This window comes from Bufo gargarizans, chromosome 8 (assembly GCF_014858855.1).
Source record: "Bufo gargarizans isolate SCDJY-AF-19 chromosome 8, ASM1485885v1, whole genome shotgun sequence".
Classification (NCBI taxonomy): Eukaryota; Metazoa; Chordata; class Amphibia; order Anura; family Bufonidae; genus Bufo; species Bufo gargarizans.
The window spans coordinates 19,903,507-19,926,050 of NC_058087.1; the positions used below are offsets into that span (position 1 = coordinate 19,903,507).

The following is a 22,544-nucleotide window of genomic DNA, read 5'->3' on the forward strand; positions in this document are numbered from 1 at the left end:
GCCGGCACAGTCGCCGGGACCGCGCTTGTGAATCCTGCGCATGCGCCGTCCTCCTCCTCCGCTTGATCCAGTCTTTCTTTCAGACACAAGCGCGATCCTGTAACAGAATCGCGCATGCGCCGTCCGCAATCCCTGCCTGTCTGCGCAGACAGGCAGGGATTGCGGACGGCGCATGCGCGATTCTGTTACAGGATCGCGCTTGTGTCTGAAAGAAAGACTGGATCAAGCGGAGGAGGAGGACGGCGCATGCGCAGGATTCACAAGCGCTGTGCCGGCTGTCAATTACAGCGCATAGAGGCGGCGTTAGGGCAGGGGAGGTACGGCCAGAGGAGAGGGAAGGGCTACCCCCTTAACTTGTTGCTTGACTGTTGGAGCACGAAATTTGAACTTTATAAGACGATATTTTTATGAATAAACAGCGCAGGAAAGCGGCACTAACATGGATAACAACGCACTCAAGATAATCTATAAGGTACTGTTGCTAGTTTATAAAGTGAAAATGAGGTGAAAGGTTCGCTTTAATGTTTGTATAAACAGTGTAATATGAAATAAATTGGTAGATAATGTGGACCCAGAATATTATACTTACATTTTAGGTCAAATTTATGAAGGAGCTTGGAAGCTTTTCCAGAGAATTTTTTTACCAGATACATTGACTATATATTACTCAGCAATAACTATTACTAAAAAGAAGCTGCTCAACTGTGTATAAAAAAATAAATAAATATATACATTCTAAATTTCTGTCTGCCGGCAGCCACCACTAGGTGGAGCTTGCTGCATGTTTTTCCCATTAAGCTCAATAATATATATGCTGTAAGCTGATGTGCTCCCTCTGGTGGTGGCTAGAGGCAGAAACTATTTTATTATTTTACTGGCTGTACAAACAGTATAATATGGAATAAATTGGTAGATAATGTGGACCCAAAATATTATACTTGCATTTTAGGTAAAATTTATAAAGATGGATGTTTGAAGCCTTCCCAGAGAATGATTTTCACCAATTACATTGACCATTAATTAGCAATGTCTATTATTAAGGCTACTTTCACACTGGCGTTTTGACTTTCTGTTTGCGAGATCCATTCATGGCTCCCCCAAGTGGTCCAAAATGGATCAGTTTTGCCCTAATGCATTCTGAATGGAAAAGGATCCGCTCAGAACGCATCAGTTTGCCTCCGTTTCGTCTCCATTCCGCTTTGGAGGCGGACACCAAAACATTGCTTGCAGCGTTCTGCTGTCCGCTTGACGAAACTGAGCCAAACGGATCCGTTCTGACACACAATGTAAGTCAATAGGGACGGATCCGTTCTGACACGCAATGTAAGTCAGTGGAGACGGATCCGTTTTCTATGACACAATCTGGCACAATAGAAAACAGATCCGTCCTCCATTGACTTTCAATGGTGTTCAAGACTGATCCGTCTTGGCTATGTTAAAGATACAGATGCAGACGTTTATTATGTGAACGGATCAGTCTGTGCAGATGCGTGACGGATCCGCACCAAACGCGAGTGTGAAAGTAACCTAAGAAGAAGCTGCTAAACTGTATAAAAAGATATAAATCATAAATTTCTGGCTGCTGGCAGCCACCACTTGGTGGAGCTTAGGGTTGTCGGGTATCGATTTTTCGATAACCAATCGATACTTTTGTCTGGTATCTACCTCGATACCGGGATTTGCCTTTTTTTCGATACTAGGCTTCGCTATTGCGCAGTCTAGTATCAGAGAACATGAAGTGTGCTGCTCTCAGCGCGCCCCGTGTTCTTCTCAGCAGAACAGGGGAGAAGGGTGCAGTCTCTCCCTCCCCCTGTACCGCTGCCACCAATGAGGAGAGAGGGGCGGGCGCACTGTGCCACCAATGAAAGTAAATGTTTAATACAAATCCAGGAGGCGGTGCTGGCAGGGAGCTGTGATCAGCAGCAGTTAACCCCTCAGGTATCGCACCCGCCTCCTGTTTTAAATGTTAGTTATCGTTGGTGGTGAAGTTGGGGGCCCCCCCCCCCTTCCCCAGTATTGAAATCATTGGTGGCGCAGTGCGCCCCCTCCCCTCAACCTCCCCCAGTATTAGTCATTGGTGGCAGTGGCCACATGGTCTCCTTCCCGCCTCCACATTGGTGGTGCAGTGGCAGCTTCTGATTGGAGTCCCAGCTGTGTAATTGCTACTGAAGCCCTGGCTGCCATGGTGAGCTCCCTGCTGCGGTGTGTACTATGCACAGGGCAGCTGGGAGAGTGTGAGATCCTATTCACCTTAATAGAGCTCTATTAGGGTGAATAGGACAAGGGATTAGAAGATCCCAGGTTCTAGCCCCTAAGGGGGTAAATAGTTATTAAATAAAAAGGGGGGGAAAAGTAAAAAAAAAACACCAAAATATTCAGTATAAATCACCCCCTTTCCCAATTGTACGTAAACAATAAATAAACATATTACATATCGCCATGTCCAAACTATTAAAATATTTTAAAAAAATGTCCTAGGCGGTAACAGGAAAAAAAAAAAAAAATGGGGAGTTGCGCATTTTTTTTTTTTTGTTTGTCACCTTGTCCTGCCAAAAATAGGATCAGACAGTTCTATTATGGGCCGGATGTTCCATAAAATGCGGAATGCACGTGGCTTTTTTTGCCTTTTTTTTTTTTTTCGCCTGGTATCGAGTATCGCAATACTTTGTTAACGGAACAACCCTAGTGGAGCTTGCTGCATATATTTCCTATTAGGCTCAATATTATACTGGTACATGCTGTAAGCTGATGTGCTCCCTCTAGTGGTGGCTGCAGGCAGACAGAATGTCATCTCACTGGCTATACAGGCAGAATATTATAACCTGAATTGGCAGATAATGTGAACCCAAAACAAAATTGTGCTTTCATTTACACTTTTATGTTAAATCAACTCTTAACCCAAGATGTTGTTCCTTTTTCCAGCCAATGGATTTCGCTGGCATGACCAGACCTTTGTACAATACTCCAACTGGAGAGAGGGGCGCCCGAATGTGACAAATGACAGCTTTTTTGCAGCCATGAGAATTGACGGCTTTTGGGATATTTATTCAAACCCAAAGGATTTTGAGCTGTTGTACCTTCAACAATACTCTATTGTTGCCTGCAAAATTGAAAAAGGTAACTTTTTGCACTTCAGAGACCATACATGCAGGGGTGTTCCTAGCTTTTCTGCTGCCTGAGGCGAAAACTGAAACTGCACCTCCCCCCCTTCCCCAATGCCAATTTCTTAACCTAACTTTGCCACAATGAAAGCGCTCATTGCCTATGGCTCTTCTGCTGCCCCCGTCTTGCCCCTACCTGGTGCTGCCTACGGCGATCGCCTCACCTAGCCTCATTGGTGGTGCATCCCTGAGTCCATGGTCTGAGCAAGCGCCCAATGCAGGTTTTAATGAAGCCACAATTACAGGTTGGGGGATAGATGGGGTCAGATGGGAAAGGTTTGATGAGGAGGGTTACTTCATCTCTAAAAGTAGAGTGGCGACTAAGATCTTATAAAAATGACGGTCTAAAAGTGGATTAAAAAGTAATGGCCATCCAAGCCACTGGGTTTAGTGTTTTTTATTTTGCTGTTTTGTATAGAACCAGTTGAGGTATATATGAGGTACTATAGGTTTGTGTATTGTGACCTGCAATGAACTCAAGGTAATCTCTAACGTTTTTTTTTGTTTTTTTTTTTGCCCCTTAAGGATCTAATCAAGATTACATTTCACCAATGCCAACATCCATCCCCTATTATGATGTCTCATATTTTGTTCTAAAAAAGAAGCTTACGTGGTTTGAAGCAGTGAAGGAATGCAAGAAAAATGACGGTCACCTGGCCAGTGTACACAATGTGCACCAGCAGTTGTTTCTGGAGTATATCGTCAGGCATGATGGGTTTGCGCTGTGGTTTGGATTATGGAATAATGATGTAAGTACGTAAAGGAATTATTTTTTAGTAGAGTGATCAGGATGGGTGTGAAAAGATGCATGCAAAAGAATAGATACTTGCCTTCACCAATCACCCACTGCTGCCATTTCTTTGGTTCCCACGGGTCTCCTTGTCCTGGTTCGATACACAGGAAATTTCCTTTTTTTTCACTCATATCATTGGGGGACACAGGACCGTGGGTATAGCAGCTGCTGCCACTAGGAGGCGACACTAGGCTGAAAAGTGCTAGCTCCTCCTCTGCTGGCTATACCCCCTCCAGCCTGGAGAGGGCATATCAGTTTTTAGCTTAGTGTCGTAGGAGGCAGACCTCCCCAGCTTCTTTTTGTTTGTTTCCCCTGTTGCCTTCCGGCCGGTCAGTTTTCACTTTAGGCCCCTGCTTAATTTCGGGCCTACCTGGATTTCGGGCTCCGGCCCGCGCTGGTATATTCCCGGCCCGCGGGGTTGGCTCCCGCGACTGGTATACGCAAGCGGGCGCCTCCACCGCACAGCTTCAGGTCGCTCTGTTCTAAGGCCGACCAGGAGGCACAAATTTCGTCCCCGGCTTCTGGGAAGTGTAGGCCGCGATCGGCGCCTCCCACAGTGATGCGAGGGGACGGGGCTAAGCTTCCCGTCGTTGCTCAGAGGACCCAGCAGGACCGCAGCTATCCACGTGGACTCTGCTTCAGCCGGCAGCACGATTCTTCAGGGACCACAGGACCTGGGGTCCCCTGCATGCTGGTAGGTCGGTTCCTTCCCTCTCCAGCCTTGAACTGTATTGGGCAGCCATGTCCGAACCCACTGGTGACCCCCGCATTCCAACAGCCGCCACTTATTATGCATGTGTGAAATGCTAAATTAAGTTCCCTTGCGGCCAGCCGGACTGTCTGTTCCGCATGCTGTGTGCCCATGCAGGTTCTGCCCACACAGCCGCATGACCGCCCTTACCCAGTGGAACTGGACTGGACCCATGCCTTATCTCAGGCAGTGGAGGACCTCTCTAAGATATCTCAATCCACTCTCACTCTCATGGGTTGATTGGTTGATAAATCTCCACCTGTGCAGTCCGCGTCCTCCTGGAGAGCGCCTTAGGGGCAGACCTTCACACAAACTGCCCAGAGCAGGACGTCCTTCCCCGATGGGTCATCTCCTTCCCCGATGGGTCATGCTCGGACGCATCCTCCCTCCCACGGGAAGTTCTATCCGATGAGGAGATTGGGGACTCAGATTTGGATATGGATCCGGAACAATCTTCCAAGGTTGCTTCCATGGTGGACAGCTTAGTTTCTGCTCATATCATTGGGGACACACGACCAGGATGAGTCCCCCTCCATCAGTCACCAGGGAATGTCTTTTCTCCATTCCAGGCAAACTCCTAAAGCCTTCCCCTTGCATGACTACTTTTCGGTTGTCATTGCCAAGCGTGGGACCGTCCAGATCGTCTCTTTACCACGTCCAAGCGGCTTGATCTGCTTTATCCCTTTCTGGAGGATTGGGTTGCTAAATGGTCCTTTCCTCCCAAGGTGGACCCTCCGGTAGTGCTTCTCGCCAAACACACCGCCATTCCAGTGGCCGATGGCTCAGCCCTTTAGGATCCCATGGATCGCTGTATGCAGTCTTGGGCGAAGTCCATTTTCGCGGTAAGTGGCTCAGCGCTTCGGCCCATTTTCGCCTCCACTTGGGTGGCTAAGGCGGTCTCTGAGTGGGCACTCCGGTTAAACAAGACTTGGCAGCGGACCTCCTGCTAACTAAGATCTAGTCCTTGGCTCTGCAGATCTCGTAGGCGGGGGTATACCTCTGAGGCTTCCTTGGACGCGGGTGCACTTGTTGCCCGCTCATCGGCTCACAGTAACCTTGAGGCGCGAACTCTGGCTTAAGGTTTGGGCAGCGTACTCTTCGTCAAAGTGTTCCCTTACCAGCCTTTCTTTTGCCGGCTCCCGATTATTCGGGGCCCGGCTAGATGAAATTATCTCCGAGGCTACGGGCGGTAAAAGCACCCACCTCCCACAGGGCAAATCCAGGCGCACGTTTCACGCTAAGCAGACAAGGGCCCCAGACCAGTCCTTTTGCCGCTTCTCTGGCCCGCGTTTGGCAGCAGGAGCCCCTCCCAGATCCTCCACGCAGGACCAGCGGAAGAAGCCATTCTTCAGGCCTCAACCAGCCTGGCTCCCGTGGGCACAGCCTGCCCGTCCCTCAACCGGCAAGCAGTACTCCGCACTATGACGCGTCCCCACCCTCTCGGGTAGAGGGGTCGTCTACTCCTTTTTCAGGAAGTGTGTCGGGCCCACATCTCAGGTGTGTGGGTGCTCGAAATCGTAACCTCGGGTTACAAGATCGAGTTTGCGTCCCCTCCTCCACAACGTTTCTCTCCCAACCACCCAGGAATCCAGGTTGGGCTGTCTCCTTTTTCCAGGCAATTCAATCCCTCCTTGCACGGGGGGGTTGGGATCTCCCCGGTCCCTCGGACGGAACAATTCTCTGGGTTTTATTCAATCCTGTTTGTCGTCCCCTAGAAAGAGGGGTCAGTTTGCCCGGTTCTGGACCTCAAGTTGCTGAACCGGTTCCTCCGGGTTCAACACTTCAGAATGGAATCCCTTCGCTCTGTGATTGCTTCACTGGACCGAGGCAAATTTCTCCTTTCTATAGACATTCGGGACGTGTACTTACATTGCCCAGGCACATCAGCGTTTCCTCCACTTTTCAGTGGGGCTCCACCACTATCAGTTTGTTGCCCTTCCCTTTGGCCTGGCGATGGCACCATGAGTTTTTACAAAAGTACTCGCTCCTCTCCTGGCACTTATTCGTACCAGAGGCATCTCCCTGATTCCCTATCTGGACAACATTCTGGTCAAAGCAGCGACCTTCGGTCAGAACGAGGACTGCCTGCGTATCACTCTGGATACCCTGGCATGGTTCGAGTGGTTGGTGAACTTCCAGAAGTCTTACCTGCGTCCTACCAGACGGAACACTTTTCTAGGCATGATCCTCGATACGGCTGCAGAGTTGGTGCGCCTCCGTCTGGACAAGCTGCTGGCCCTTCGTCGGTCAATCGGCCTTCTCCTCCGGCGCCGGTACCCTTCAATTTGGTTTTGCATGAAGGTATTGGGTGCAATGGTCGCCTCTTTCGAGGCGGTTCTGTCTGCACAATTTAACACATGTTCACTTAAGCGGACAATCTTGTCGTTGTGGGACAAGTCACCGGATTCCCTGGACCGGTGTTCTGGAATTTTCTGCTACCCGGAATTTTTTGCTACCCACGTCACTTCCGGTAGTGACGTGGGAGGTGTGTGTCTCACCTCGGCTCCTCATTGGCTTTGTCGGCGCAGGCGCGGAGGATTCACCCGTAGCGTGAACGCGCCGAAGGTAGCAGAAAATTCCGGGCCACTGCGCATGCGCGAAGAAGACGGCCGAACGTAGCAGAAAATTCCGGCTTCGTGCATGTGCAGTGGGCCGGAATTTTTTGCTACCTTCGGCTCCGCCTGCGCCGAGCCGTCTTGTTTTGCGAGCAAAAGGTAGCTGAAGATTCCGGTCTACTGCGCCTGCACCAAGTAGTCTTCTGCTCGCTAAACAAGACTGCTCGGCGCAGGCGCAGTAGGAGCCGAAGGTAGCAGAAAATTCCAGCCCACTGCGCATGCGCAAAGCCGGAATTTTCTGCTACGTTCGGCCGTCGTCTTCGCGCATGCGCAGTGGCCCGGAATTTTCTGCTACCTTCGACGCGTTCACGCTACGGGTGAATCCTCCGCGCCTGCGCCGACAAACCCCCGGCAGAGCCAATGAGGAGCCGAGGTGAGAGACACACCTCCCACATCACTACCGGAAGTGACGTGGGTAGCAATAAATTCCGGGTAGCAGAAAATTCCGGAACACCGGCCTACCCCCAGATGTGCGTTTTGGCACTCAGGTGGTGGCTTTCGAGCCCAACCTTGAAGTCGGGGAAATATTTTCTCCTGATCTCATGGAATGTCATCCCCACCGATGCCAGTCTCCAAGGTTGGGGCGGAATCTTCCCGCCCCGGACAGTCCAAGGTGTATGGTCTCAGTCTGAGTCCAAACTGTACATCAACATACTGAAACTCCGGGCCATTAATCTGTCCCTTCTACATTGGGCATCTCTCCTGAAGGGCTGGCCGATCCGGGTACAGTCAGACAACGCCATGGCAGTGGCTTATATCCATCGTCAAGGAGGAACCCGCAGTCAAGCAGTGGTGGCAGAGTCGGCCAAGATCCTGCGGTGGGCGGAGACCCATGTGCCAGCTCTTTCGGCAGTCTACATTCCGGGAGTGGAGAACTGGACGACGGTGGACCCGGCGGAGTGGTCTCTGCCCCCGGAGGTGTTCGAAGCGATCTGTCTCTGGTGGACCTAATGGCATCTAGGCTCCAACACAAGCTCCCCGCCTTTTTCTCTCTAACAAGAGATCCCAGGGCATGTGCAGTAGACACGCTGGTGGCACCATGGGATGGGTTCTCCCTTGTGTACATGTTTCCGCCTCTCCCTCTCCTGCCCCGAGTCTTAAGCAGACTCAAGATGGGGGCATCCAAACGATCCTCATAGCTCTGGATTGGCCTTGTCGCGCGTGGTACATAGACATCGTTCGTCTCCTAGGAGACACTGTGGCTCCTTCCGCTCAGGCCCGATCTGTCTCAAGGTTCTGTCTTCCACCAGCAGTCGCTACATTTGACGGCGTGGCTGCACCATTATTAAAGCCAGGAATAACCTCCCCCCTGCTATGCTTTTCTCTTCCCTCCATTCTTTCATTTCTGCAATTGGGTCTGGATTTGGGCCTTGCCCTAAGTTTCTTGAAGGGGCAGGTGTTGGTGCGCTTGTTTGTTGTTTTTTCCAGCGTCCTCTGACTCTTAAGATATTCCTGCAAGGAGTGGCCCACACCGTCCCTCCTTATCGTCCCCCCTTATCGTCCCCCCTTGCCTTCTTGGGACTTGAACCTGGTTCTGGGTTTACTCCAAGTGGCTCCATTTGAGCCCTTAGACACAGTTCCCTTCCGTATTCTCTCCTGGAAGGTTGTATTCCTGGTGGCTATCACTTCCATCAGGCACGTTTCTGAGTTGGCAGCGCTTTCCTGTAAGGAACCCTTCCTTACTCTGCACCAGGACAGTGCTCCGACCTATACCTTCTTTTTAGCCGAAGGTAGTCTCTACCTTCCATGTCAACGAGGACATCGTTCTTCCGTCATTCTGCCCTTCTCCTTCGCATCCTAGGGAGCAGGCTCTCCATCAGCTGGACTTGGTTAGAGCAGTGTTTCCCAACCAGTGTGCCTCCAGCTGTTGCAAAACTACAACTCCCGGGATGCCCGCACAGCCAAAGGCTGTCCAGGCATGCTGTGAGTTGTAGTTTTGCAACAGCTGGAGGCACACTGGTTGGGAAACACTGGGTTAGAGCTCTCAGGATTTACTTATTTGTCTCCCGAACTTTCCACCGTACGGACTCTCTATTCATTATTCCGTAAGTTCCACGCTATGGTTTGGCTGCCTCCAAGGTGACTATTGCCAGGTGGATCTGTTTGGCAATTGCCGAGGCATACCGCTCCCGTGGCAAGGCACGGATCACTGTATCATTGCCCACTTGACCAGGGTGGTGGGCGCGTCTTGGACTCTCTTCCACCAAGCTTCTGTTTCACAGCTGTGCAAGGCGTCGACGTGGTCATCCTTGCACACGTTTACCAAGTTTTACCAGGTGCATACTTTTGCATCAGCGGAGGGTCAAGGTCTTGCAGGCAGCGGTGCCTTGAGCTTCCGCGAAGCAGTTTCCATAGGGGTGTGCTCTTCCCGCCCCGTGGACTGCTTTGGAATGTCCCACAGTCCTGTGTCCCCCAATGATACGAGCAAGAAAACAAGATTTTTGTGAACTCACCTGTAAAATCTCTTTCTTGCTTAGTTCATTGGCGGACACAGCTCCTCCTCTGCCGACTATACCCCCTCCAGCCTGGAGAGAGCATAACACTTTTCTGCCTAGTATCGCTTCCTAGTGGCAGCAGCAGCTATACCCATGGTCATGTGTTCCCCAATGAACTAAGCGAGAGATTTTACAGGAGAGTTCACAAAAATCTTGTTTTTGTTGAGTTTGGACAAGGAAGTGGAGACTAGCAGGAACCCGGTAAGCATGGGAACAGCTGCAGTGGGGGGGAGATCTGTAAGCATTGTTTCTTTTATTTATTTTGATTTTCATATGTATTTGTTTATTTTACACCTTGTTTGCTTATTAAAGGGGTTGTTCCATCTCAACAATTATAACATACATTTGTGATGCGCTTTTTTTACATGGGGGACTCGAAGCACTGGGAGCTTTGCGTAGCTATCGAGTTACCCTGGGGAGTCGGTGGCTGCCAAATAGGCGCTCATTCCCAACACTCTTTAGGGTCTGTTTAATATGAAGCTAATTTATCTTTTATATATCTTTGGAGTGTGGGAGGAAACTGGATTACCCAGAAGAACCGCACACCAACTCAGGCTAACCACTGATTCGCCATGCCATAAATGTCAGATAGGTGCTGGTCTCACCTCTGGGACCTGCTCCTGTCGAACCCCCGCCCTGAAGTGTGAAGTGAATGGAGAGCAGCCGTGCATGCTCAGGCCACCCTGTTTTTGCCGCTATGAGAGTGCCGAAAATAGGGGAGCACTGGCTTATTTCCAAAAAGCCTTTAGTGGCAAACTGAGAGGTGGCCACACTTCCACAGCTTGCTTCCCATTCACTGCTACGGGACTTCTGGGAACAGCCGAGTGAGCTCTTCTGCTTCAGGGACCCTATTCTGGGGATAGACACAGGTCCTCCCCCATGGGAGCTGCTTCTATCTGACATTTATAGCATATCCTACCAAAATACTGTAATTGTTGAGATGGGGCAACCCTTTTAAACTAAGCATAGGCTTGGGTAGTGCTAGAAGAGACTTTTTCTTTATAGTAAACCCCTGCTTCAAGTAGCAAAAAAGGTAGTTTAAACAGACACTGTATGCAAGTTAGTTGTTCGGAGCACCAAGGGTGGATCCTTTCCTCTGTCTACCGTTGTTCCTTCCCTCTGCTAGTAGTTCTCAGATGCCTGGCCCTGTCAGTCACCAAGGGATATGAGGGACCTAGTGAGCAGAGGGAAGGAACAGTGCACCGAAGTGAAAGGACCTGCCCCTGGTGCTCCCATAATTTTTCAATCCACTTTTTCTGCTAATTGAAGTAACAGTTTGCCACAAGAAAGATAATTATTTAAAGGTCTCGACTAGCAGCAAGGCCTGACCCTAAGCTTAGTTTAATAAGCAAAAACGGGGTGACAGACTCGCTATAAAATGGTAGGAATTCTTACTGTAAGTACATTTGTCGACTAGGGATCCAGTATGGAGTGGTCAGATGGCACCGAAATCAACCATGAAACTCAGAAACTCGAGCTTGGAAACTGCCTGTATTTAGATACTAAAGGAAACTGGAAGGTGCAGAACTGTAGCGAGACTCTGGATGGTGCATTGTGTTATAAAAACAATTCTGCAAGTAAGTTGAACAGGTCATAGTCCCGGTTTACCTGGTATTTTATAAGAATATCCAATCAAGTCTTTTGATTGATACCTTGAGAAAATGAGTGCCCTCTAGTGGTCAGGTTATTATGGCAGCATTAGAAATTGTATGTAACACTCGTATAGAAATTATTGAGGACATGTATCCTCTTTTTACAGATTTATTTTTAGCAACTACCTACTGTACATCCCTTATGTAAGTCATCTATTGTGACTTTGTGTTGTGCCATTCCTTTATTATTCCCACTAAAGAAGTTATGAATGAATTGCTAGCAGTTTGCAATGAAGGTCCAGATGGGTGTTTCCAGCTGGGAGTGTGTCCCTGCACAACTTGAGACTGGCAGCACCGATTTTAGATAGTGTCAGACTTTGCAGGGACACCCCCCAAATGGTAACACCCAGCTGGACATTTATTGCAAACTGCTAGCAATGTTATTACTTCTAGGGTGCATTCAAGCGGCCTGCAACAAATACAAGTGATGTCAGTGCTGCATCTGTGTTTTGTTTTTTGCAGACCCATTGTAACCATTTCCTATTCTTGTCCACAAAATGGAAATAGAATAGAACATGTCCTATCTTTTTTGCTGGACTGCGGAACAGAATGGGTCAGTATGCGATCCACAAAAAATGTGGATCAGATGCGGACCAAAAATACGGTCTTTTGAATGGGGACTTGGTACGAATATTCATGTTGGGGTCCATTCACACGTCCGTGTGTGTTTTGCAGATCCACGGATTCGTGGATCCGCAAAATACGGACATCGGCGATGTGCGTTCTGCATTTTGCGGACCGCACATCGCTGGCACTTAATAGAAAATGCCTATTCTTGTCCGCAATTGCGGACAAGAATAGGACATGTTCTATTTTTTTTTTTCGGGAACGGAATTGTGGATCCGCAATTCCGGATCCGGGCAGCACATCGAATGGGTCCACAATTCCGTTCTGCAAAATGCGGAACGAAATTGCGGACGTTTGAAAGGACCCTTATACAAATAGTCTGAGAATTTGTTACTGAAACATGTGAGGTGACTGGTCTTCTCTAATCCTAGATGCTGACATGTTGGCCCTGCGCAGATTTCGGCCGTTCTTTGCACATTTCAGTTAATTAACAATAGTTGATGGTTACTATTACTAATAGACTTGTAAACTATTTTATTTTTTATTTTTATCTAAATTCTTTCCAGTTCAATTGAAACTTTCTAGCAAAGAGGAGCTGTGTCCCCAAACACCGGGCACAGGGCGCTGGGTCCGTCATAAGGATTTCTGCTATGGTTTTGATGTAAAGCTTTACAATTACTCTGTGTATAGCAATGCGGAGGCCAGCAAAGTGTGTCAGACTGTGGGTAAGTTGGCAGTTTCAGAGTTTAAAACATGCTGTATTGGTATGCCTGTGCAAACATATGCCGCCTAGGAAAATATGTATGTGCGTCTGAGTCTAATGTGTCTTTATACAGCAGAGCAGGACACACATACAAATTGTCTGGACAACAGTAACATCCATTGTTTGCTGAGCTGCCTTGTACTAACTGTGTGTATATATGTGTGTGTATATTTATTTATTTTGTTTCTGTCCTTTTATGCGTGACCGTTCCTGAGAGATTCCCAAAAAATTACCTGCATTAGCCAATACAAGGCTGCAAGTGTTTCTCTTTATATCCCAACTGCCATACACACTGTCACATGTCCCTTATCAGCCAATAGAAGCTCGCAGGCCCTTAGTCTCCACATGCGCACACACACAGTTTTACCCCAGGTTTCCATAACAACCCAGCCCTTTTTCTTCACTGCTGTAGGTCAGCTTTAGGCTAGGGCTATACGTTGACAATAAGTCTCACGACACATAGGGCACAACTACACCAATTTTTATAATGATAGGCTATGGTGTTGCACTGTGCCATACTGTGACACGACGGTCGCAGAAAAATCCATCTTGGGTAGATTTTTTGCGACTCATATCAGTCGCAGTGTAACGCCATAGCCTAATCATTATAAAAATTGTTGCGCAACAAAATGTCGTGCGACACGTGTCGTCATGTAGCCCTAGCCTTAAAGACGCATGTTTACTCAGGACGATCTGCTGCCCAGAAACAATGATTTTGGTGTCTGCATAAACAATTAGTTCACCCAGTGAGTCTTTGCCCGTTTATTGGGTGATCTGCAGCACATTTACAAGGACCAATTATCGGGAACAAGTGTTGATCATAATGTTTGATCCCGGTAATAATAGTCCAGCGTAAATAGAGACTTTTAGTGAGATCAGCCATCTCATTGCTCAAGTGCCAGTTTCCTTTTCACTGTTGGACATGAGACCCAGGACAAACGAGCCTCATGTGTAACTATGATTTTATCTGTTTGTGCCATGCTTTTTATTTTCCCATATGTCTTTAATGTTATGCATTATATATGTATATATACATATAATTATTTATGAGCGCCTGCCCTCAGTGCACTTGAGTTTTTTTATTTTATTTTTTTTCTGATCCGTTTTTTGTGGACCACAAAATACATACAATATTGTGCAAGAGGAAAGGTTACCACCGATTTGAGATTATCTCTGGGGTCTTGGCAGAAAATAAATAATTTTATTTTTTTGATCACAAAAGTTACCTAAACTTCAAAACTGAACAGGGTTGAACTATAATACTATAAAATTTTATTTTATTTTTTTCCCTAATCATTCTTGTTCATGAGATTATGTTTCTGGTATGTCGCCACAGGTTCCTTCACTTGACTCCAATACTAGGCATAGTGCCTGGAATATTTTTATAATTTTTATTTTTTTCCCTGATATTGTACTCGCGTTTCAGGCCCATTACTGGCATCACCATGTAGGCACATTTACAGATTTTGCCACATAGTGTATATGTGTGTGAAGGGTGGACCTTCTAAATCATCTCATCAGGACAGCCAAAGTATCCCAGTCTTAAGATGTCATTCACTGCCTTCAGATTATTTCAGCTGGGTTCCCTTTCACCCCAATGATCGACCACCATTGTGTAACACGGGTCACTTCCACGTATTCGGACCAGTTATTCAGTGTCTATTTATTGCAGATAGCACCGCCACATTGCTGACTATAAATGATGAAGAGGAAAATGCCTTTGTTAGCAGATATCTGAACATTGATCCGTATGTTACCAGCAGAGTTTGGCTTGGAGCAAATTCCACCTCGACCGGTAAGTTTGTTTTTTCTTCAAGGTAATGTCTAATGAGTTCAATTTTAGTTACGGTAATTTAATAAAAAAAAAAAAGGAATAATGTGATTTGCATTTTCTTTAAAATATAGTAGCGATTTGCATCCCCACCTATCCTTTGTTGAACTTGATGGACTTATGTCTTTTTCCAACCGTATTAACTATGTAACTATGATTTAATTTTTTTTTATTTAGCAGCCATTTTGGAGACTGACATGTCCGTCTTGTATTATCTGTATATATGTGTGTGCTTTATGACTTCTGCATTGAAATGGGAGTCAATTAAGAAATATCAGATTACTATAGTATTCAAGAAGTAATATAAAAGAGCCCATTCCCCACCCAGAGAATGACAGGCGATGTATGCAAGAACAGCCAGATTTGTGCACACAGTGTTTCCTCCAGCCTCCAGCCATACAAGAAGGCTGTAATTAACTTGCCTGCGAATTAATGATCGAGATGACTGTGCTCATAATGTCCCATTCTGTACAGCAAAGCTGACAAGTGTGCTAGCTGGAATATTTCCATATTTTTCTTAATACAACTTTTTATTTATTATAACTAAACTAGAACAATTTAGTTAAAGCAGGGTTTTTTTTATTTTATTTTTTAGGCTAGGTCATCAGTATCTGATCTGTTGGGGTCTGACACCCGGGACCCCCGCCGATCAGCTGTTCGAGAAGACAGCGGCGCTTCTGCGAGCACCGTGGCCTTCTCTCTGCTTTACCTTGGCCACTGACATAACGTTCATCGTTCACATGGCCTAGGAGCAGCTCAGCTCCATTGAAGTGAATGGGTGCAGCGAACATAGTAACATAGTTTACAAGGCTGAAAAGACATCTGTCCATCCAGTTCGGCCTGTTATCCTGCAAGTTGATCCAGATGAAGGCCAAAAAAAAAACTGTAAGGTAGAAGCCAATCTTCCCCACTCCAGTCGAGCAACCAGAATAACTCCCTGGAATAACAACCAGCACAGCCGCGATATAATGTACGGCGCTGTGCTTGGTAAGCTGCGAGAAGGCAGTGGCACTCACGGGAGAGTCTCTGCCTTCTCCAAACAGCTGCTCGGCGGGGTTCTTGGGTGTTGGACCCCAACTGATCCGATACTGACCCCTTTTAAAGGGGTTGACTCAAGCCAAAAACCTTTTCTATATGGTCCATTTTCTATAACTTGTCATTGACACTACATTACCACCATGGGGGCGCTTCTTCTTTTTTGTTTACCTACAAACATAATTAAACAGGTTTTTCAGGACTAGAATACTGATGGCCAGTCCTTAGGATAGGTCATCAATATTCAGTGGTAGGGGTCCAACTTTCATCAACCCGCACCAATCAGCTCATTGAAAGGGCTGCTGTGCTCCTCTTATTTACCAGGCACAATGCTGGACTTTTCATAATGGCACTGAGCTTCAGCACCATGCACAGCCACTATGAAAACTACTGCGCGAAGGGGACGCAACGTAAGCTGGAGTCGGTTCATCAGCGGGGGTCTTGTAGGTTAAACATCGGCTAATCTGATGTTGATGACCTGTCCAGAAAAATAATTGAACTGATTTTGGACAGATGAGCTCATGGGTTTTGTTAGGTGCCTCTGTGTCCCTGCTGTTTTCCATTGACTGTTTCATTTCTTTGCATGTTCCAAAAACATACTTGACCTTCTGTGATGTTATCCAAATGGCTGTAATCTTTTTTGTTAAATGTATAATTGTGTGTAATCTCTGTAAGTTACTACTTAATACTATGGCAAGGGATGATGGAGTAAATGCGTCTGCTGTCTCCTTCAGGTCAGAAGTCGGTATGGCTTGATGGCTCCCCTATGCAGTATAAAAACTGGGGGTCTTCACAAAATGGAGGAACAGGCTCGTGTGCGACATTGTTGCCCCAGACAGGAACATGGAATAAAGTACCGTGCGCATCGGGCTATGGGAGAGTGGTCTGCAAATCACCCATAAGTAAGTTCTCTCAAGATGGCTTCTTTTTTTTGTTTGTTTTTTCTTTGCATTTCTTTTGGGGAAAATGCATCCTTCTTGCTCTAGGACCTAATGTGCATGTTTACCTTAAATCGTCACGTTGTTTTAGGTCCAAAATTCAGTACAGCTTAATCTTTCTTTGTCAGACATTTTGTTTCTCTGATGCAGAGCTCCTAATCACCTATGTAGATATAAACCATACTATTTTGGCTACCTGCAGTAACCACTAGGTGGAGCTTGGGAGTACACTGCATACTTTTTTTATTTATTTTTTCAATTTGTAACAGGATGCTGTACATTCTTGAGCTCCCTCTAGTGGTTGCTGCAAGAGGTCAACATGTTAACTTTCAAGTCTGTCAATGCCAGGTATTGGAGCTCTGTACCAGAAAAATACCATGTTGATCAATTTAAAGATATTAGAAATTGAGCATCTCAAAATTGTAAAAAATTCTGATAAACTAAATGGTATTTAATGGTGGATATTCTTTAGAAAAGGAATTTTCTAGGAAGAAGATATTGGAGTTTTTCTAATTTCATACTTTTTTTTTTTTTTTTTTTATTTATTGGGTCCCCTCTTCAAAACCAAATGATTCTTTGTAATGTATTGAGCACCAATAGCAGAATTTATCTCCAATCAGGGGACGAAGTAGAAACTGAGATTGTCCACCACAGTAAATCCCAGAGTGTGTTTTATTAACTTATTCATTTTTTTATTTTTTTTATTTTCTTCTAGGATCCAGTGGATCAGGACTCGCAATCGCATTTGCGGTGGCCCTGATTTCCGTCCTAGTCATCGGACTCCTTGTCTATCTCTACAGAAAAAGAAATATTTTTTCCTCTTCAGTTCGGTACCGGCGTGCAGAAGACCAGATGGAGTCCATGATTGATTATTCTTAGGACTGTTGAAAACCTCTTACTTGCATTTTATTTTGCACAAATGGAATTTTTTTTTAATTGTTGCATTTTATTGGCATTTTATTTAGTCTGTTCTCCAACAGACCTGATTGTCTGTCTGTTGTGGAAGACTACCACGACACAGAAAACCAAAGTGTTGGAATTTTCTAAATACTTGAGGAAATTAGTTTTTTCTCTCTCAAAGTTTAATTTAGATTTTATGGTTGTTACTAGAACTACTTTTTTTTTTTTTTTTTTTTTTTTTTTTTTTTTTACATGTTGGAGGTGTTCTGAAAATGTTGGTTAAAGGGGTGGCCGATCTCGTACTATGGGGCATATTGCCTAGCAATATGCCCCCAATCTCATACATTGGGGGCATATTGCTAGGCGATATGCCCCAATGTATTAGATGGGCCAACCCCTTTTAATTTGGAGGAGAATAAATCCAAATTTGTATGGTACTGTTGGATACAAATTTAAGGGATGTGAATTATGGAGACCTAGTCGTCTCAATTTAATTTAACAATTTTAACAACTTACCCTCAGGAACAAAATATTTGCACTTCATCTTCCTGTAGTCTGCACTGTAATTTGCAAGAGAAGCTGTTTGTACTATAGATAGGATCTTCATAGTTGTAATTTACGGTAGGACACCCCCTCTCAATCATATAGTTGCCCCCATCCTGTGGATAGAGGATAACTTTTTAACTACTGGAATACCCCTTTAAGCCATTTCCAATCCCTATTTAGGTCCCTTGCCCCTGGCCAGCCCCACTGAGAATCCCAATGGTAAATTTTACATGTAGGGCTAGTTGAAGGCATAAAGACAAAATGTAGATTCGGAATGGTAATGATATTGGTAATGTTGAGGCGTGGTTCTATAAAAAGGGGCATGCCCACAGGTGAGGGGGCACAAGGCTTGGCCCAGGCACTGGCAACACTCACTACACCACTGCGTATCCCTAGTCAGATATTTTGGAAGCTATGATGAGCACAGAAATGTCCACATGCACAAGCGGAGCTAGCAATGCATAGTTTTTCTTGTAGGGTTTCCATTCATATCAATGGAGCATAGTCAGCTAAAACATTTTTTTTGGGGGGGAAGTTTACTATCCACCATATTTTATACACAAAGTAATTTACCTATAAAGGATGGTACAATAGCTTACCATGAAAATGCCATTTTAAGTTAAAAAAAAAAGTGTAAAAAAAAAAAATTGTTTCAATTTTAGTAGGAAGATCCGTTCTGAAGCACAAACTGCGCCTCTAACAAATTAAATACTCAGCAGAGAAACCTGAGTTGCAGATACTTTGCTTTACTTATGTATCTGTTAGTAGAATTCAGTCAGTCCGGCATTTGATAATCCAGAAGGTATGATGATATGGCACTTGTTTTAATCAAAACGGCCATATAAATTTTGCTTTGTACAAAACCAAAAAGAGGAAGACTGACCAGAGGAAACCAATCGGTCAATTCCTTTGAGTAAAAACATAAAAAAAAAACTAATTTGTGTTAACATTTTATTTTAGACTGCAAATCGGGTCCCATCAGTGCCGGACTAAAGGAATTCTACTGTGTATATTTGTGTAATATATGATTATAGTAGGTTGTGAGTTTCTGGGTATATGTATATTTTTATTTCTACCTAGTGCTACTGTAACAACAACAGACGGAGATTACGTTTTTTTTTTTATATGTAAATCTGAATATTTATTAGTAGCACAGAATTGGAGGAAACCTACTGTTATATGCAGGTGATAGTTTAGCCTTGCTTATATATATTTTTTTAAATTTAGATTTCACTAGTTGTTTTATGTAAGGTAGATGTGCAATATTTAAAGAGTGCCTATAATTTGAGCAGATCTGGCCTTAAGTATTTGCAAACTGGCCTTCCAACCGCACTGTTTGTTGAAATACATGATATTCGTAGGTGTGCCTTTGCTTGGGACCCTGTCTTTATGTATAACAGAATAGCCCGGACAATGGTCATTCCAGCAGCTCCTCTGCACCTTCTCAGCCAAGTATTTTTATTGCTAGAGTGCATCTACAAAATTGAAGCAACTTTTCAAAAAAATTTCACATCTTTTAGACATCTCTCACCAGCATAGCTGGTTGGAAATTTGTAATCCAGAATCTTTGTGAAGTTGCTTTTTATTTTTCATTTTAGATGCAGTGGAGCAAAGTGGAGCAAAAAAATTGTTGAAAAGGCTAACACTGTTTCAACTTTTTTTTGTGTAATTTAAATAAATACATTACACATTACAGGTAATAACTCCAAAATACTGCACAATAAAGCTTGGTTCTGATGCTACTGTAAATTTGTGTTATGTGTATGGTAAATGATGGGGGATATTAAAGGGTTTGTATTAAATACAGTTGTTGTTTTTTTCCAGAATCTGCACTGTTCTAGTCCATTTGGTTGAAACTGGTATTGCAGCTCAACACCATGTCTGATATTTCATAAATGCCAGACACAGCCCATGAACTAGTTATCTCGTACTAGCCCTTGAAAGAGGACCTGTCCCCTCTCCTGACATGTCTGTTTTTAGTAACTACGTGCATTCCCCATGTAATAACCATTCTGGAGCATCTATTATAACTGTATGTTGGCAATTCCTCTATTATTCCTGCTAGATGTTTAGGAATAAAGGTACAACTTTGTGTTACCAGTTGGGTGGGGGGGTCGCGTGCACAGTCTGACACTGACACCACTGATCAGACACTGTCAGACTGGGCAGGGACAATGCCCCCTAACTGGTAACACCCAGATGTACCATTACTCCTTAAAGGAAATGTGTCAGTTAAAACCAGATGGCCACACAGTTTCATAGTTGTTTTTTTTTTTTTTTTATTCTATTTCCGGAACATATGGGGGTGGCCATCTTGCCTGAGATGTTAACAGCATTAAGAAGATTGCTTTACGGCAGCCCCATGGGCCATAGACACAATGGTCAGGAGGGGACCTCATTGACTTCTATGCAAGAGTTTTCTAGGCATGCTCTGTGACCCGTGCAGAGGTTATTGTACAAGAAAAGAATAGATAAGCTGTGAAAATCACCTATTGTAAATTGTGCATCCCGTGTGATCTATACACAGGGGTGATATCATTACAGGCAGTATTAGAATGACAGATAAGCAGATAACTGCAGTGATCTGTACAGACCAAGAAGCGGCACCTATTAGGCTTAGTGGCAAATGCAAAAACTGCCGGAATTTATGGATTTTGTTTTAATATAGATATTGAAATGGAAAATTAAAAATGACCTCATGAAAAAATATTTAAAAACTTAAATATGTAATTTACACAACAGGTCATTTTCTGATGACGCATTCTCTTTAACTTATAGCAGGAATAATCAAGGAATATAGTCCTAAGAATAAATTATCCATAATTGTCATTTCATGTGGAATACAACGTCAGGAGCATGGTGACAGGTCCCCTAAGTGTTAAAGGGCAATTATAATTTCTCCAGCTTCCACAGAGCGACAGGGGCTCCTGCTGGTGGGCAGCTATAGGATGCCCCAGTGCCTTGAACTTTGCTTTTATATTTGCACTATGCAAAAAATTATATATAAAAAAATCCGCCTTCTACTTCTTCCTCTGCATGTCTTCTTCTTTTTTTTCTTTTTTTTTCTTAGAATGATCTGTATGTAATAAGGGCTCTTATGGACTGCCAGCACATGGAAACCACTCCAATGGAAGAAATCAATAAAAGTACATTGTTTTTTGCTAAAAAAAAAAAATTGTGTGTGTTACTTTGTATGCAACCTTATTTTCATTAATTGGCAATATTCATGTTCTGAAATAATATGGGAATATCGGGAAGCTTATAAATGGCAAAAAGTTTTGAAGCTTTCACTTAAAGGTGTATTTCTGGATTACTGTGGTTTTTAATAGATATGCTTGTGTAGGTGCTTACCTCATGTACATCTTCCCCATGTTTTTTCCTTTTTCTTCAGTTTGCGCTCTCCTGACCCGTTTTCCCTATGTAAACCAATCTCTCTGGTTTGGTTTGCTTCCATCCTGTATGTAGCACTTCCTGTTCTTGCATCCAGCCAAACCCATGATGCACTTCTCCTTCCTCTACCACAGCTCTAGCCCCGCCCCTAACACCCAGGTTGTTTATAGCTCCTCCTTCTCAGCTAGTTACATACACTACAACGTCCATGGACATAACATCACAGGAAATAAGGAAGAGCTGCATGGTCATGTGACCACAGCCCAGAAAGGGCAATAAAGGTAAAAGAAATGCATTCCAGAATTACAGCGTCCTCCTCTAAATTATTATTTTAAAGGATGTTACTGCAAACTAGAAAATTCCTTTTAAAGGTAGTCTGTCACTAACTTTTAAGCACTGTGAAGTCCAGTACTAAATGAATAGTACTTCTGCTCCTGATCACTAATTTGTATATCCATCCTCGTCCTTGTTTCTTCATTGTGGACCTGCAAACTGTCACATTGTGAGGACTCATGAGCATGCACATACAATGGAGAGGACTCCAGTTCTGGTTTGTGAGCGTACAGCATGGCAATATGGGTGAGCACGAACATACAACTTAGGCCTCATGCACACGACCGTTGTGTGTTTTGCATTCCGCAAAACATGGATGGCGTCCATGTGCGTTCTGCAATTTGTGGAACGGCAAGGACAACCATTGATATAACGGTCTTAGGACAGGTTATTTTTATTTTATTTTTTTGCGGACCACAGAACGGAGCAACGGAGCGCTGTCCGCATCTTTTGCGGCCCCATTGAAGTGAATAGGTCTGCACTCAAGCAACAAAAAACTGCGGCTCGGATGCGGACCACAACAACTGTCGTGTGCATGAGGCCTTAATGATCCGGAATCGGGGCAGCAGTATTATTCATGTAGTTACTGTACCTCACAAGCCTCAGTGGAGATGATGGATTCCCGTTTTAAAGGGTATGTTCAGCTTTGAGAGCCTGTAAGGGTTGCAAATTACAGCGACTGTAGTCAAAATTGCGCATGTACTGTACATTTTCTGCCATTTGGTTGATAGGAGCAGTGAAAATAAACAGTGCACTTATGAATCTAGTGTATTC

The 22,544-nt window shown here is 44.8% G+C and overlaps 1 protein-coding gene across 1 annotated transcript in view; it reads left to right on the plus strand.

Moving 5' to 3' along the window:
- LY75 (lymphocyte antigen 75) overlaps nucleotides 1–19,849 on the plus strand; it is a 79,495-nt gene extending 59,646 nt beyond the window's left edge. The window contains exons 29-35 of the mRNA XM_044302581.1: nucleotides 2,923–3,117; nucleotides 3,687–3,910; nucleotides 11,233–11,392; nucleotides 12,601–12,759; nucleotides 14,470–14,592; nucleotides 16,398–16,565; nucleotides 17,317–19,849. Coding sequence (XP_044158516.1) covers nucleotides 2,923–3,117; nucleotides 3,687–3,910; nucleotides 11,233–11,392; nucleotides 12,601–12,759; nucleotides 14,470–14,592; nucleotides 16,398–16,565; nucleotides 17,317–17,480 — 1,193 coding nt within the window. The 3' untranslated portion in view covers nucleotides 17,481–19,849. The remainder of the gene's footprint in view (nucleotides 1–2,922; nucleotides 3,118–3,686; nucleotides 3,911–11,232; nucleotides 11,393–12,600; nucleotides 12,760–14,469; nucleotides 14,593–16,397; nucleotides 16,566–17,316) is intronic.
- The last annotated feature ends 2,695 nt before the right edge of the window (nucleotides 19,850–22,544 follow it).